The sequence below is a fragment of the Tachypleus tridentatus genome, chromosome 6, assembly GCF_004210375.1.
Source record: "Tachypleus tridentatus isolate NWPU-2018 chromosome 6, ASM421037v1, whole genome shotgun sequence".
Classification (NCBI taxonomy): Eukaryota; Metazoa; Arthropoda; class Merostomata; order Xiphosura; family Limulidae; genus Tachypleus; species Tachypleus tridentatus.
Window position 1 is genome coordinate 108,033,930 of NC_134830.1, and position 18,598 is coordinate 108,052,527.

Sequence of the window (18,598 nt, forward strand, 5' to 3'; positions counted from 1 at the left end):
GTTTACTGTTTTTTCATTATTTTATTTACATTTTTATTTGTAGGATCCATAGGAGAAAAAGAAAATTTCGGTGCCCACTGACCCCACCCACCATGGAGCCCTACGAGGGGATGCACTACAATGTCAAGCAAGGACACTGAGCAATGCCAGGGTTTCATGAGCACTATACCCAAACACCAGCATTAAACACAATGTCCACAACACCCCTTGAGAACTTCCAATACTGGTACTTGGTTGACTCTAGCCCAAGTGGACCAGCCAAAGGCTGCCTGTCTACAGGAATTAAAGGCCAAAGTGGTGTGTTAGGGTTGGGCCCCTCAACCACCAGGATCCTCTCCTCCCCTTCACGGGTTGCCACGCATGGCAAACACGTGGGTAAATATTTAGATCCCAGAGGAGGTAACCTGAAAGAACAGAACCTTCCCTGGGAGGTCCCTTCACCACCTACAGGAATACACACAGATGGGTCTACTGGAAGTATATTTTGTTTCAAAACAAATATAAATTTTACATTAAGTAATTAATATTTCTGCAAACTTGCATTGTTAATTACACCTTCCACAATTCTTGAATTTATATGCAAAAATCTTCAGTTAAAGTTATTAAAAAAATGTTGATATTTCTGTGCCAAAATCACTACTTTCCTAATATATGTAATCGATTATTCATATTTCTAAACATCTACAACTTCATGCACTTTAAGCAAGATGCTTAACCTTTCCAGCACTTACCTTTACAAGCCAGACACCTCTGGCAGCATTGGCACAATCAATCTCTTTCTCAACAATAGACATCTTCTTCTCTAAGGAAATGTAGTATTGAAAAGACAAAAACAGATAACCATTTCACAATTTGGGAATTTATAATCTCTCGTAACTTTTAACAAAATAATATTTTAATTCATGAATCTCATACTACAAAACTAGGGTATAATCTTACAGCTACAAAAATAGTAAATTTTTCAGTTATGTCAACCATCATTCACAACTTGTAAGATCCAGTACATTGGATCTTACAACTGACAGAAAAATATACTTAACTATCTCCACAAGATAATCCTTTCGTTTCTAGGATCATTTTAGTTGCTCTCCACTGAATCCTTTCCAATAAATCAACACCCTATTTTTTCAGATAAAAACTAAAAATGGAAGAAATTTATTCCAAGAGATGCCTTAAAAAGTAACTTATATAAAAATATTTTTTTTTTTACTTGCAACCAGAATGTCTAAAAATAAATCCTAAAATGTTATGAGCTTCACTATTACTAGCAATAATGCACTGCTTCAATCAAGTGACTTATTTGCCATTATGTCATCATCCTTTTTCCTTTAGTCACATTGATTACCAGTGACCAATATATTTGACCTTGATAATGATATCTCAAAAATATTACCTTGCGCTTACTATGATTAAATGTCACTTGCCAACTCTGTCCAAAGTTAACAACTGATCCAATTTTAATTGAACAAAGAGATACACCCATAAAATATTATAAAAATCTTTGTTCATAAGTTTATAAATAATTCATGTTTTTCCCAGATTTTGAAAATAAACAATACAGAATTCACTATTTTAAATAAACACATTTTACAGGTGATACCATTTCTTCATCTCGCCAAAAACTACTGCTCAGAATATATAATGGCATTCATCATGTCTTGAAACTACAGTTGTTCCCATGGAGCCAAAGGGTTTCCATATTGCTGGTGTGCTGTCAAAGGAAGGTTTAAGTTATTCATTAGTATGGACCTCAAGAAAATTGTTTATGGTGATCACTCCTAGCAGGTTTTCACTGGGGGGCCTGAGCAAGATCATTTACATGGCAACAATGGTTAAAGATAATTCAATTTTCAAAAATACCTTTTCTGCTATAACTGTTCATATTTATCATAAAAAGAATGAGTAATATATCAAATGAAAGATGAAAATATCCCCTAAAAGATGACACTATTATTATTTAAATTAGCTCATTTACAAGTTAATGACATATTATTATTATACAGTATAGGAATTACTTGTATTATTTCGGGTGTTGCTTTGTTCACAGCTTCTCAAAGTACTGCACAAGACTACAATTTCCATAGTAACCCCTAAACACATTTTCCCCCCAAAACTGTTAATATTTCAGATGACTTAATGTTCAAGTGCAGAAGTAATATATCAAATGAAACAGGAAAATATCATCTAAAATATAATAATATGAACATGAAGACAGTAGATAGACCAATGTGGCTTTGCTATAAGAAAACACACACAACATGAAGAAGTTCAATTACACTTTTCACTCCAGTTTTCACAACCCCAGGATTGGTTGGTGAAGATGGTACATTAGATTTGTGTTCTTCCACAAAATCTACTGTATACTGAAATTTTCTCATTGATCTCAGCATACATCAGGCCTGTAAGTGTCATTCTGACTAAACTTCACAGAAAGAACAAACATTTCCCTACCTGTGGACCAGATGCCTTTAGAGAATCAAGGTCAATAATAGCTGAAAGTGACCTTGCTTGTTTTCTGTCTGTCTGCATTTTGAAATACTTTCCGTTGTGGCTTTATCAACTGTTTGTTTTCTAGATTGGGTTTTAGTCAACTTTCTAGCACTGTCCATGTTATTATTGGGATGTTGGTTTGATTCTGGACATTACTGACTTATATAGTTCAGTGACTGTGTCATCAGTCTTCCACTGGTTGGATCATTATGGAACTTGTGGCATGAAAGGTTAATCCATCCTTTATGCCAGTTGATGTTATTGATAATAAAAATCATGTGAATTCCAGACCTCTCATTTGGGGGTAGATAGTTACCAGTTTCCTTGATGTTGTCAATAATACTGTTGAATATTGATGTCAGAAGTCGAAGTGTGCCATAGCTTACACAGTGGTCTTGATGATTCAATGTTGTTACCTATGCCTTACTTCATGTTTGATTGCACTGATCCATTGCCATTTCAGTACTAAAAGTAGGATTTTTATTCTACATACACTGTACAAAATTTGTTGTAACAGGCACAGGGCTTTAATGTTTATGTAAACAAATACAACTTGGTTCAAGTTTTTATTTTAAGCAGAGAGAAGTTGGCATGTGCATCAATACATATCCTCTCTTAAGAAAGAGGCTTCATTACATCAGAAGATAAATCTAACAATTCATCTAAAGTTTGTTCCTATGATGATTTACTGAACTTTACACTGTCCTTTAACAAGGGAGCTGTTTTTGTGATAACAGTAGTCATTGGTTTAAACTGCTTCTTCATTTAGGCATTACATTTTTGGTAACACCTTCTCATCAATTGTAAGTGAAGATAAACAATGTCTGATGAATACATTGTGCAAAAGAGAAACACAATATCACTCCCATTATGATTTGCTAAACAATTTTTTTAAGTGATGTAACTGGTAAGATTCCCAAACGTAGTAGTCTTGAAGTAGCGTTTGGTATCTATCTCTGATAATAAATAACAGGAGTATAGATGAGTTACTGAGTAGTGTTTCCATTACTTCCTCAATGGGTGTGTTGAAGCCCACATCACAAATATCACTTGGTTCATTTGATAAGACTGCCATATACCAGTTCATGTAAACTCTGTGATAGCATACATTCTTCGCAATCATACCTGATTAACTCCCTGAAGTTAACATTTTCCTAAACTGAATATGTATTTCCATTTATTTGTTTGGAGAATGTTAATTCCAAAATATACATACCTCCATTGACAATGTAGCAAGAACCCAACACTGAAAAACACATATAGGCCAGTGCAGGTATGATCCATACACTCATCTTCATTCCCTAACTAAGTGGGCAAGAAATATTCTACTTGCCCCTGGAAATATGGAGAGGGCACAGAACATGTCCTCAACCAAGGATGGGATCACTTCCATGAGCAATATATGAAACTAACACTGATTAAAGAAAATGGTTATGCATATCCAAATAACAGTGTAGTGTCAAATTTCAACTAGAATTACCATTAGGTTCCCATGGAGGCTGGTGATGCTCCTACCGACATCTTGGAAAACATCCAGAGACCCAAGTAAGAGGGCCCCCAACTTTACTCTCTTCTTCAAGAGTGAAAGAATGCACTTTGTGGTAAAGCCTCTGTTTGCTATACCAGTGATTGGAAACTACTTGTGGTAAAGTCTCTTGAGCTCAACTACTAAAGACTGGGGAGTTCTGAGGAACAGTTAGTCCTCTGAAAACTGTGCAAGAGGTTGACAAAGTTCTCTACATTTTTAAAAGCAAACAAACTCTGATTTATTGAACCTGAAGGTCAGCAGGGATGGGCAAGATCACTTTAGAAATAAAAGAGCTCCAGAAATAAAAATAAATGCAAGCAGTTAGATAAGAAAGTATTAGGAGTAATTCACATTCCAGCTCCCAAACTTCCAGAGGGCAATTCAACTGTTAGCTAATGACCTAGAGATATGATAAATCTGATGAGTTATGACATTCAAAAGATTCCTCTCCAGTAACAGAAACCCACTACAGGCCAGGTGAATCAATCTGAAAAGCCACCTTGTTAGGATAATGAGAGATAAGTCACAGGAAATTGAAAGATTCCGATGAATGAGCAATCAATTCCTAGTACCTCAAAATGAATTAGGAATCACATAACACCTGAAGGCCCTGACAGTACATAACAAATGATCATGATGAGAGCAGTCATAAAGGTGAGAAATGACTGGCAAATGGATTGGTGATAAGGATCTTTTCCCTTCCCTGGCTGCCAGATTCTTGGAAAGAAAACACCTGTCAGGATAAAGGAGAACAAATGTAAAATAATAGAGTCCAATGCACATGGATTACAAACAATTCCAACTGATGACATCCACAAACCAACAACAGTAGGTGAACAAAACTCCTCTGAAATACCCAAGTCATAAAACAGGATACAGTAAATACTTTAGAATAAAGAGGGGTTAAATTCCATTTAATGCATCTATTGTAAAGCAAGGAGGATTTAAAAACTGGTTGAGCCAAGACAATTCAATGATTGAATGTTAGGCTCCTGTCTTTTTGGGTGCAATGAATGAAATCCTAGAAAAATGGGATTGACTCTTTCTATTGCCCTTTTAACTAACAACTTTATTTTGGCCTGGGAATGAGATTCCACTCACTGTAGATCTGTTGGAGGTAAATGACAAATGGTTGTGCAGATGATAGTGGAGGTGATGTAAGCTGAATAATCAACTCTGAAGCCTGAACATGGAGTAATCACAAATCCCTGGTAAAAGAACTTCAGATGTCAAGAAAGTGAATTAATTATGCTACTATTTCTCCTCCACCCACAGGATAGTCACTGATGCTGTCGATCCTGTTGATGCTGAAGATCCTTGTGAGTAAGAATGGACTATATTAATGGAAACCAACAGGCCTGGAAATTGAAGGAGGGGGTTGGGAAACAAATTATCACCGATGCTGAAGGCAAAAATCCAATAATAATGAAGAAGAATGTAAGGCTGTATCAATTTGTGATTCAAACATCTCTGAAACTCTAGCAAACAACATGGGACAGAGAAACGGAGCTTCCTGTAATTCACTGAGAGCAGTAGATGGTAAAAGAACAATTTGTAACAAAATGACTCTATCCAATAAATCTCAGCAACAGCAAGGAAACCAAAGAAAGATCTTAAGAAGACAATCTGAACGAGGTAGACATCAGAAAAATTCCCAATTCATCCATAAATTGCTGAGGGAAACACTGACAGACTTCAGAAAAGTTGGATTAAAGATGAATATCTCAGGGTATTCAAAGTAAAGTAACCCAAGAAAGAGTGATCTATTTAAAGTTATCACAGGTTCCAATCTGGAACCCCACAGGTTCAAAAGGGGACCCCACCTGTTAAGAATCTAAATATATATCCCATGGTGGTGATAATCCAAAGCATGCTGTTTCAATAAATACCCTCAGTCCACATTTATGTCTCCATCTCACAATGTATCACATCATGGATAACTTTGACTGAGAGTGACTCCTCCACTGGCTGTTGACAAAAACCAGATAGCAGAGGTTGGCCTCCATAGTAAAAACAATAAATTAGGAAGGTACGATTTTTGTTGTTTTGTTTAAAGTAATTTATATGAAAATATAGCAATACCAATCATGTGTGAAGTTGCACTGCAAACTATGAATAATCACAACATTTGTGTTTATAAAAACCTGTGTCAAATGTTTTGTCAAAAAAAAGTGATTATATGAATTAGGCATTTATATATGGTACCGAGATAGAGGGCACACTAAAGTTGGTGGAGAATTTCCCAAGGGAATTCAAGTGGGGTAAAAAAGACTGGAACAAGCATGTCCAATGCTTAGATGGGCAATGAAAGGAAAATCTGGAGACTGAGAAAGTTATATTTTTAGCAAAAGCACATATAGTTTGAAATGCTTTGGTGTGGTGTAATAAATCTTCATCACCAAGTTCTCTAGCTGTTTTCTGTAAAAACTGTCTCTACCAATGAGATGGGTTCCTTCCCATGAACATCCTAAACTTCACACTAAATTACACTGTTTCTTACTATCATATTTTGGAACCACAGAATGACATGTTTGTTTGGATGTTTGATTCTCATAATCTGTGTCTTTCTGTGAGACTTGTGTATCCTGTCTCTTTCTCTCTATCTGTTCCTAAGTTATCTTCAACAAATAACTGTTGCTACAATTTGGATATCATACTGATTTTTTATCTACTACAAATGAGTCTTCTGAATTATTTATCCATTCGAAGGTATTGTCTTGTATGGCATTTGTTGCAGTTATGGGTGTGCATAATGCCTTATGCATAATACTGTATAGTATTCCAGATTGCTTCTGACATATGATACACTGGAGGTGTAGTTTTTTTTCTTGTTTGCCAGATGTGCTAGGATACACAGCTGTGAGAGATCCAGAATTTTATTCCTCCATCATCACAGGTCTAAATACACAACAATCCAGAAACAATGACAATATTGCTTCATAACATATATTTAAACACTTAAATTTAAAACATGTAAACACTGAGATGATACTTTCAAAAATTCATATTCACTGTGGTCTTATCATTATCCTGGAGTTGGTAACTTTATTATATCTCATGAACTTCAAAGTAGATACTGCTTTATCAAGGATTTCTAATCTAATTTAATGCATTTAAAATTACTGTAGACAATTTGGTATCCTGAATTCCTCCTCATAGTTATTGGTTGTGCAAGAAAAATTATCACAAGTAATCTGAAGTGATGGATGTAATGACCAGAGATGATAACATACTCATAATAGCATGATTAAGACAATAGACGGTTATTATTCTTGGAGTTTATTTATGGGATATTTGTGCTGACATAACACTCAAAGTGAATAAGCAACATATTTATACAAATATACCAATACTATGACTAATTTGTCACTTAATGGTGACAGTATTTTGAAAAGTTATCAACAGACCCTCAAAACAATATATGCTATGCCTATACTATATAAAAAGTGTGAATATTTACTTTCTAACAAGTCCTCAAAAATTAAATAGCAGTGAAGAATTTTAACTAGGATTAAAATTTTGATGAAAATTTGCACATTAATGAGATGTCATGAATATGCAAGTGGGCTAATTTAAATATTAAGCATATCTTTTAGAAGATGTTTTCATTTTTCATTTGTTATATTACTCATAATTTTATGATAAATATGAATAGAGTTGTAGCAGAAAAGGTAATTTTAAACAATTATCTACTTTTATCCATAGTTGCTATGAAAATGCCCCTGTCCAATCACCCTGTGTAAATCTGCAAGGGATGGCCACCCTAAAACATCATCTTGAGGTAAATACTAAAAAAAAAAAACAGCACAACCATATATATAATAAATAATTTGCTACTCCATTCTATCTAATTATAGATATTTCAGCATCACATAATGTACATTACTGAAGAAATTGCTAGTTTTAAAATGCCTACTTTTGTTTTTGATGATACAAGTAAATTACATGTCTAATAATTATTGCAAAATTATTTATCACGCTTATCTTTAATGTTTTTATCTTTACCTTTTGCCAGGACCTACATGCAATTAAATATACATCACACAGTAATAAGGATGTACACTTTGTTTACAAGTGTTGCAAAATGGAGTTTGAAACTAGTGTGCATTAGAGTTTGTGATTTTAAGTACAAATTGTGGAAAATGAAAAAAAGAGTTTAGGAAAACTTGAATTTCTGGAAGGGTTGCTGTAGAAAAACAGAGATTTTGGGAAGGTAAAAAGGCAGATAGCTCCAGGCAGTATGTTTCATGAAGTAACATGTTTTAACCATTATCTAGTGAAGAAGGGGAGCTGAAGCAAAAATGGTAACAGCATGGATAGAAAGGGATGGCAGTGCAAAATTTAACATCATAGTTCTAGGCAATTCTTTAATAAGAATAATTTGTCAAATAAGTAAGGAGAAGAGAATAACATTATGCTAACCAAGATAACAGGTGAAGGACATAACTGACAGAGCAAGCAAAGCAGATAGTTTTTCTTGTGCACATATAAGTTAATAATGTATACAACTGGTAGGTCAAAGAATCTAGTTAATATAAACATAGACTTGATAAAGACATTTAAAGAAAAGAATCATATTACTAGTCATATCCTAGTGTGCATACTTTCATAAATAAATGGATAAACTGCCTTTGTGTATGTTCTGATTCAAGAATAGCATTACTGATCATACTGAAACTTTGCAAAATGACATTTAAGCAAAATATGACTTTTAATCTAAAATGTTTATGGTAATCAAATTAACTGATTAAATTATTAAGGCAAATCTATAAAAATTATATACATCCAGCATATTACTCTCAAAATATTAACCTGTTGACTGCCAAGTATTTCAGCTGCTACAATACAACTCGAATGCTTCTTCATTTTGTAACTTTTTCATGATGCCATTTTGGATCGAAAGTGAAACAATTTGTAAGTAGGTCAAATGCATGTATGGTGCTGACATCTAGCGTTGAAGTTGGGTATTATTGAAAACGAATTAACTTGTCCGTGGTACTGTGTTACCAATCGGCTTGGACGAGTTATCTTGTCTACTGCACTGAACAGGTTAAAGTCCTTCGTTCTGACATCTGCTCTGAATTCATCTGTTTTATTTATATTTCTAGCATTACAATAGTAACAATTAGCTTACCTTTAAAAACTATTTAAGCACTTTGTTTCTACACTAAGCTCTTCCCTATATTTTATTTGAACATAGTCCTCAGAACTGTATCCCTAAACCTGGCCTTACAGCCAGAAGTGTAGTAGAATGGGCACCAAGCACCTGTACAATTTTTTTTATCTGAAACACCATTGCCACCACTATTTCAAATGAATCCCACCTTACATAGTTATTTACTAAGTTGTAAATTCTAATTATAGACACAGGATACATCACACAAAGAATGAGACTTGCTGATAAAAAATTCAAAATATTCATAGTTGTATTACACCTGTGCCATCACAATATATACTCATCTGAGTTAAGGAACTAGCAAAGATATGAACATTACGGACACACATTCATCACGGATGGTGATACTATACAAGTTGGTTGGTTAGTTTGGTGTTTTATGGTGCAAAGCAACTAGGCTAAATGCAAAAACATCTGGTAGAAATTTAAAATAATTAAAATTCATAAAAGGAAATTAAGGTAAAACAAAACAAGGTTTAATTTTTGAATTAAAAACATGAATAGCATTAAATCCAATTTTTACATCTAGGCTACAGTGGTAAGAGAAAAACTACAGTAACACAAATTGTAAAAGACTTTCTGTAGCATAATTGTAATTATCATAACTCACCAAGAAGACTAACAGCTAAGTTCAAAAACTACTGTTAGTCACCTGAAGTTGGCCTTTCCAGTTCTGGTTTTGAGTTATTTGATGTTATGGTCATTTTCAGAAAGTAAAGTAACACAAGTTTTAAAAGACATGTAGCAAAATTTTAATTATTATAATTCATCAGGATGGCTAACAGGTAGTTCAACAAGAAGTGTCAGTCACCTGAAGTTGGCTTTTCCAGTCCTGGTTTTGAGGTTTTTGAAATTACAGCCATTTTCTCATTTCAAATCAAGCTAGTACTTTGATTCTTAAAAGGGAATCACATAAAAAGAAGTCTGATGTATAAATTAAAAACTTAAATGGCATTAAAAAGATTAATGACCTTTAAAAAACTAAAAACATTTCCAAGGTGGACAGTGCCACCATAGCCAATAACACTGTTTCATTATGGATAAACTTTAAAAATACTATATAAGAGTATTAGACCAATCAACTGCCGAAAGTTAAATTTTTCATTTTGTTCTTGAATAATGTTGCTCATCACATCAAATAAAAACAGTTACTAAGTTAACTTTTACTAAAAGTACATTATTTTGTTCTGGTATGATCCTTGGACTTCGACACAATGAAAACACAAACATATTAGCCCTAAACAATTAATAATGATTATCTTGATCTCAAGAGCATACTGTTGTTTAACAATAATAGTTTCAAAACTACAGGTAAAGCTATTAATCCAATTCTATCACGCACTACATGTATATTTGACCTTGTGTCTCTATTATTTCCTGTCCCTAGTATCGTTTTTTGTTTGACCAACAGTGAACTCTCCTAATATATTACTCAGACAGGTATTATAGATTATTATGTAACAGGATGTATTTAGTTATTCTGTGATGCAAATTAATTGTTTCTTTAGATATTCACGGATAACAAATGCTGCCCTATTTTCAAAAAGAAGAATTACTAAATCAAATGGAATTATGAGATTTTCCCCAAAATTTCCGTAAAATGAAATTCACTGATGATTCCTGGTCTGGAAACACAAAATTCTCTGACTTTTTCCAGTTTCTCTAACTCTTTGGAACCATGATTAAAGGACATTTGCATAAAATGTTAGGGAGAATAAGGGTTCATTTAGGTTGTTATATAATATAAACTACCACTACTACAAAAAAGAAAAACAAACCATAAAATAACAACATCTGGAGGCAACTTATTTTAAACACCATACACCCTATCAGTAAAAATAGAACGGTCTTAGGTGAAGACAACTCCTACCCTACCAAAATTTATATTTGTGTTCCCTAGTCCTGTAGTATGAAAGCAACAATGCATAAACACTATCAATTTGTTTTATATTAAACACTCCAATTACATTCACATCAACCATGTGACCCAAACTATAACTTAAATGCATGACCTTGCATTTATCATAATTAAAAAGTCAATTTCTAATTATTTGTTCAGCATACAAATTGATCCAAGTCATTCTAAAATGCCACAGTACAACTAGAAGTATTGATTATAATGTTATGAGCAATATCCTTAATGGAAATTAAAAAGGCAAAGGAACTTCACTGGCCCCATTTTGAATGAACTCCATTTGTATCAACATTTCACTTTCACCCATCCTGAAATAACAATTAACTAGTCATGATTTACACAGCTAATCTCCTGCATAGCACATTATTATGAGCATTTTCAAAATAAAAAGTCAATAGAGCTACTAAGCACAAGATTTATTGCCTCTGGGCTTATTCTCACTAACATGCACATTGTTAAAACAAATACAGTTGAAACTCTTTAGTCCAGCACCACTGGGACTTGACAAGTATCCCATTACAAAAAATGCCAGACCACAGAACTTGCCCCTGAAGAACCCATTATGTAAACATATGTTTTATCCCTAGGCTTGTCAGATTATTCTACATACGTATCAATATGTCATAAAGAGCAAATTAAACCTTAAAACAGCACTAGCATCAACTCTTGGAAGACATAATGTAAGTTTAAAACACAGGCAAAATATAAGTGGATAACCAAAACACTCTACTTTAAGTGTAAACAAACCTGGTACCTTGGTTCTGCTAACAGCATCATCCTGGTGGCCAATTTGCAAACTAATAGCAGCAGATTCAAAATGTGCTGAACCTCAGGAGTTGCTGGACTAAAGTTTCAACTGTATTAAGATTTTGGCCAAGTTAGCACCTTTCCATAATGCATTGTGATTGGTTGTATGACTAGCTCTTGTTCAAATTCAGCATCACTTGACCAAGGATATGCACCACTTTGTTTCACTGAAACAATTATCTAGAGTGACATGTCTCCAGCACTCCTACAAGGAGACTAGCCTTTGACACTTGCAGGACTTTTCCCACATGCTTTAAAAGTTTACTTTTCCAAAATTTTCACAAAAACAGATTCCCAAAGGTTGGTAACTCTAGGGTAAACGAGTCCATACTGTTTTCGTTAAATACATTAGAAGCAACATGTACAAAAACATTTAATATGTAAGGCAATATTTCCCTTTTATGAATTTAACACTCCTTTATGGTATTATATACTAAATCATTTAAGATTTTATTTATCACTGTCTAGAATTTTTTCTGCTAAAACAGTAACACTAATAACACTATAAAATAATTTCTAAGGCAACATTAATGACTTCCTTTAAAAGTCACAATTACATTAGTAACTCTCACCACTTGGGCATTTGCCAATCTAATGACTTATCAAAACTGAGAAAGAAGCTTACATATCTAATTTCCTTCAAATCACCAATCTCTTCATTAACCATCATATGATTTATAATGAAATATAAAAAAAAACTACTTGTAAACTTCAATGCTATCCTTACATACCAACCATTTAGAAAAATTAAAATTTTATTTGTGAAAAAGTTATTGATTCCCCTTTATAAACTATTATAAGACACTGGCCTTCATTAATGCCAAAGGTAACCAATTCCATAAGTTAAGCTCCTTTTTAGGAAAATAAATGTCTTAACTGAAGGTTAACTTATTTCTTCAAATCTTAAATTTATGCTTTCTCTCCATGGCGTCTTGTGGATATAGTACAATAAACCAGACTCCTGGGTGATCTTGTCAATTTTAGTTAAATCATCTATTACCCTTCTTTTCTCAAAAGCAGTTAGGTTAAAATATCTAGGCCTATCCATGTTGGCCAACTCTTCTTTCTTAAAATAATCTCGGTAGCCCTACACTGAACCCTTTGAAATTAGTCAATATCTTTTCTAAGATAAAAAGAACAAAACTGTACACAACATTTCATGTAACTGGTATAAAGAGATAGTTGTATGTTTTGACTTGTAACTTGATCAATTCTAATTTTCCGTAAAATGATAAGACTCAAGAATATAGAAAACAATAACAAAAACCTAGCCCTTTCAGTCTTCGACAAACTCTTGCCGTTAATGCTGTTTTACTTTCAAGTTTTAGTTTATTTTCAATTTTAACGTTATGTACTGATTACGCTAGTTTTAAAATATTGTTGTTACAAGGTTTACGGCACTAACTACACTTATAGGAAGTGTCAGCATCCCACTATGTGCTTTGATTCTGCTCTTCGTTAGTTCTTATCCAAATTAAGAAAAAAAAAAAACGGGCAATACAAGACGTAGTATCACTGTTCAAATCATACACTAATTTTAATACTCTACAACAGTTTACAACTTTACAAGTTACAAATATATCTATTATTAAATTACTCTAGAATTTTGTTCTCAAAAATATATACGCATGAAACGTACATTATAATTACCTTCAATTATTTCAACGTTCCTTTAAACTTAAGAAAAATTACAATTATGTTACAAAAATTTAAGTTTAACCCTCAGTTAAAATCTTACAATGAACTCACATTGTCAAGATAAGCCGCAGCGCTTGTTTCGGCGATAAATACTATTATTAATTATACCAGAAATTATTTATAAAAACCCATATATTTTTGAATAAAAAGGTAAAATAAATATTTCTATTTAAAAATACACGGATTTGATCATATATGAAAAATTTCGTTGATTCAAAAATATTTCTTAGAATCAAGAGAAATTTACTACTGCAATTCTGTCGGTGCTCAACGATACGGCGTACCGTGACTTATTTTATAAGGAGGTACTAATACCAGGAGTTATTTGACTTGCTTTGTCGTTTTTATACATTTACAATTAATTATTTCTTTAAAAAACAGGTCTACTTCATGCAGATACATATCTTATATTTGTTTCGAGAATTTCAATCCTAATAAGTAGTATATCTTTTGTTTATTCCCTCCATTCGTCTTTAGATGGATATGTTTGTTTGTTTTGGAATTTCGCACAAAGCTACTCGAGGGCTATCTGTGCTAGCCGTCCCTAATTTAGCAGTGTAAGACTAGAGGGAAGGCAGCTAGTCATCACCACCCACCGCCAAATCTTGGGCTACTCTTTTACCAACGAATAGTGGGATTGACCGTCACATTGTATGCCCCCACGGATTACGAGTCGCACGCCTTACGCGCTTGGCCATGCCAGGCCAGATGGATATGAGAATATGCAGTCGTTATTTGTTCCGTGTTTCTACATTTATGAAAATTATTGGGTGAAGCTTATGAGATTAAATAATATAATTATAATGTTTAGGACAAGCATATCTTTATCCCCTTTAATTCATTAATAATGTTTAAAACATGTTTGAAGCTCTAAAAAAGTCAAATAATATTCTGTTTCAAGTGCCATTTTTACCAATAAAATGTTAAAATAAAAACATAAAAAATCTCACACGTATTATAAAATGCTAAAAGATATACAATAACTATTTTATACAGTTATGTTAATAAACATTAGGAAAATGTGAAAGTGCAAAGATTGATTTTTGTTTGAAGAATTGGGATTGGCTTACTCTTTTAAGGAAGCTAATAGTAAAGACATACAATTTACATGCACATTTTCATAGGATAGATGATAAACTCATGGCTGTCATGAATAGAGTAAAGTTGATAAGTAAAAAGAAATGTAAGCTGCGGGAAATGGTAGCAGAATTTCGAAGGGAATTTAGAGTTTTACGTTTGTTTGTTTTAGAACTAAGAACAAAGCTAAAAATAGATTACGTGTGCTTTACCCACTACAGGGATCGAAAGCCGCTTTATAGCGGTGGGAGTCCATAGACATACTGTTGTGCAACTGGGGGAGGTGTTGGAGATGGATGATATAGTAAGTAACAATAGCTTTCAGGAAGTTAGGAACGGAGGTAATATAGATAAGTCAGGGGAGCTAATTGATAAAACAAAGTATTGACAGAAGCATTTAAAGAAGAGGGTCGTAATAATTTAGTTCTGTCAGTAATACTGCTAAGACTTGATTAAGGGAACGAAATTGTAAGTAGGTCACTATGACTGAATACTAGGCTTAGATAACGTGTAAGATGACGAGCAGATCGGATGGGTGGATTTGTAGGAGCAATCCAATTGGAAAAGGGAACTTTTTAGAATGAAAGGTTTACTTTTAAATAAGATAGGTATTATTTTGTTCACAACTATTGTGAGGGACAAGTTAATGAAGAAAATACATAGAAAATTATAAAGTAAGAATGAACAAAGTACATAAGTAGGTTAACGGTAGATTAACGGTTAGTATTGCAATGCTACCATAGAATTATGAGAAATAAATATATGACTTACTTTAGAGTACTAGTGGGAAAGGGGATTTTGTTTTAAAACAAATAATTGAAACCTGGTTAAATATGAAAACCTTTGATGATAAGAATTTTTTTGTAAGTGCAGGATTACAGGTTATTGATAGAAGTACTAAAAAGAGGGGAAGAATGGCTTTATATGTAAACTATGACTTACACATTATTCAATTTGAGGATATCAAGGCTAATAAGAATGAAGTGGATTTTTTTTGTTTCTATTAGTGGATATAAGGGGAGAAGGCCTTCAGTTGAATATTTTTACAAACCACCAAATGAAACTGATGAAATTAATGGGAATAACGAGGAACTGTACAGTGAATTTGTTTGTATTTTTTGTTTGAAGTTAAGCACAAAGCTATACAATGTGTTATCTCTGCTTTGCCCACCATGGGTACTGAAACCAGGTTTCTAGCCTTATAAGTCCTCAGGCATACCGTTGTGCCATCTGTAGGCACTGCACAGTGAGATAAAGAAATCACCTGTTAATGAGGTCATACTTATAAGGTGTAAAATTTGGAAACTGATAAAGTCAGAATATGAAAGAGACAGGTTTTTAGAAACTGTCCAGAAAGATTTTTTCATCATTTAGTAACGGAACGTATTACGAATAACGCTATTTTAAATTTATTGTTAATTTCTAATACAGAAAAGGTTGATAGATTACAAAATATCTGGATGAAAGTGACCATTACTCAATTAAGTTTGTTTTTCTGCATACGGAGATCAGGAATAATAAGGTTTTGGCTTCAAATTTTAGAAAAATATAGTTTGAAAGGACAAGACAAGAACTACCTATTGTGAATTAGGCAACTGAATTAGATGGAAAAGTTGATAAAATGTGGAAATTTTGAAAAATGCGTTTTTAAATATTCAAGACAGGCATATTCCTTATCGGCAAAGAAAATGGCTGCAAGAAAAAAAGTTGGCTCACAAAGGTTATAAAGAATAAAAGTGAGGAATATCATTATGAATTTAAGAAACTTAAGTTTACTTCCATAATCGAAGGCTTAGAAAACTGTAAAATATCAAGAGAGTCGGTCAAATGGTTAAACAAGAAATCGAAAATGCTATATGAAATAAGATGGGATGAAACTTTAAAAGCTAAGTTAGGATTTCTGTAAATGATGAATGATACTGGAAGGTTAATATTTGATTATATTCAAGTTTATTTTTTCTTAGAAATATTTAAGTTATTTTCATCTTCCTGAACAGCTTTTTAATGTAAACAAAATCTAGGAAGATGATCACATTAACTTTTGACTTGTTAATTAAAAACTGGGAAGTTTAAAGACTGACAAAACTCCCGAAACAGATAATATTTCCTCAAAGATTTCGAAAGAAGTAAAAATTGAATATGTAAGCCGGTTAATATTATTTATTGCCAAATCAATGGATGTTACCTAATACAATTTCTCTTTTTATGAAAGAAGGTGATAAACATAATTCCAATAATTACAGTTCTAATAGCAGTGTAAAAAAGGTTTTTGCATTGACATTAACAATGTTTAAATTTTTGCTGATTAGTCAGTATGGTTTTACTAGGAGAAAATCTTGCCTTACTAATCTTTTAACATTTGTTGAGGACGTTATTACTTATCTAGATGAGAGAACGAGTGTGTATATGGTGTAAATGGACTTTAGGAAAGCATCTCATGAGGTTACACGCATATTTGCTTGTTTAAAAACGTTACCTATGTAGGTGTAAGTGTGGATGTTGTTCTGTAGATAGAAAATTGGTTGGATGAAAGAAAGCAGCGTGTTGTTATAAATGAACTTCAGTTAAACTGGATTGGTATCACAAATTGGATGCCTCAGAGACAAGTGTTAGGATCTTTACTTTTTTTATTTACATCAATGAATTTAATATGTTGATGATGTCAAGTGTTTGGATATTGCTAGCTATGAAAGGGCATTTCATTGCTTTGCATTTGAATTTTTTTTCTTCAAATAAATAACAGATGTTTTTAATTATGCCTTTATGAATTATATAAGAAAATGCATGCGAGATATCATAATTTAAATATTAAGTATAATTTAGATGGAAATAATTTTGAAGTGTTAAATTAGACTTTTTAAATATAGATTGTCATCCACACTGTTTTCATCTTCACAGAAGGCCAATTAGACTTTGTAAGAAGACTTTAATAGTATAGTGTTAATATAGTGACAGATCACAGATGATATTTTAAACACCTATGTATATGTATTTGATTCACAGCATATTATGACCATTTAGCAGTGTAATACTACCAAAGGGATTATGTAACAACCCTTTCTCTTTTATAAAGCGAGATTGTCAGACAATATAGAGCGACACAGTATCTTCAAGAAAATAGTCTTCAGTGCTTTCATTGAAAAAGAAACATCAGTACATTCAATGATATTGAAAGAACAATTTATTGCCATTTGAAGTAAAATTTAAGTTATTGTTGTGAAAGATAATCCTCTGATTCAAAAAGTAATTGTAATAAAACTATGTATCTCTTTCGATATTATTAAGAAGATAATAAACAATGATTTGAAACTGACGAGGTTGCATAAACTTCTGGATACATTTTGAAGTAAGCGATTGGCTCTAATGAAAAATATGGCCGAAGAAACTGGAATCACAACAGTCTATTCGACCACATATCTGTCAAGTCCCTTGATGTAACTCTAATGATCTTTTGTGTCTTTGATCTGCTTGATAGTATTCTTGGAACTCAAAGATCATGCATAATTATGAAATTTTGTCAAAACCTAGGTCTAATATTGATCTTTCCGTCCTTTGGAGAGGTTCATTATAATAAAAATTGAGAATTTTGGTGATGGTGTTTAATCATGACAATTAGGCTAAACAGTCAACAATGGAGGAAGCTGCTACAAGGGCACGCAGTACATCGAACATTGTTTTTATAAAGCGTGGTTGATCTTTAGTATACTGTTTTCTGAAACTATCATCAGAGACAAAAACAAGTAAAATCTAACTACACTAATAAATGCACTTTAAAATAGATGAAAAAATAAATTGCATCTCACCATGTGGAAATACCATTTTTTATGATAGAGGGTTGGGTGATGAAAATAAAATTTGACTAGAGCTTTTGCTTATATATTTCACAGTAATTAGACATAAAGACTAC

At 32.9% G+C, this 18,598-nt stretch overlaps 1 protein-coding gene across 7 annotated transcripts in view; it reads right to left on the minus strand.

Annotated features, from left to right (window-relative positions):
* TfIIFbeta (transcription factor TFIIFbeta) overlaps window positions 1-13,684 on the minus strand; it is a 34,580-nt gene extending 20,896 nt beyond the window's left edge. Inside the window, exons 1-3 of one of the 7 annotated variants that reach the window (XM_076506843.1) lie at window positions 13,567-13,603; window positions 1,041-1,138; window positions 732-802 (exon numbers count right to left, since the gene is read on the minus strand). In XM_076506843.1, the coding sequence (XP_076362958.1) occupies window positions 732-802; window positions 1,041-1,077 (108 nt within the window). In that variant the 5' untranslated portion in view covers window positions 1,078-1,138; window positions 13,567-13,603. Of the gene's footprint in view, window positions 1-731; window positions 803-1,040; window positions 1,139-1,600; window positions 1,665-10,005; window positions 10,073-13,183; window positions 13,362-13,555 lie in introns of those variants that run through there. The other 6 variants (XM_076506847.1, XM_076506844.1, XM_076506845.1 and 3 more) reach the window with 6 other exon arrangements.
* Between the last annotated feature and the right edge of the window lie 4,914 nt (window positions 13,685-18,598).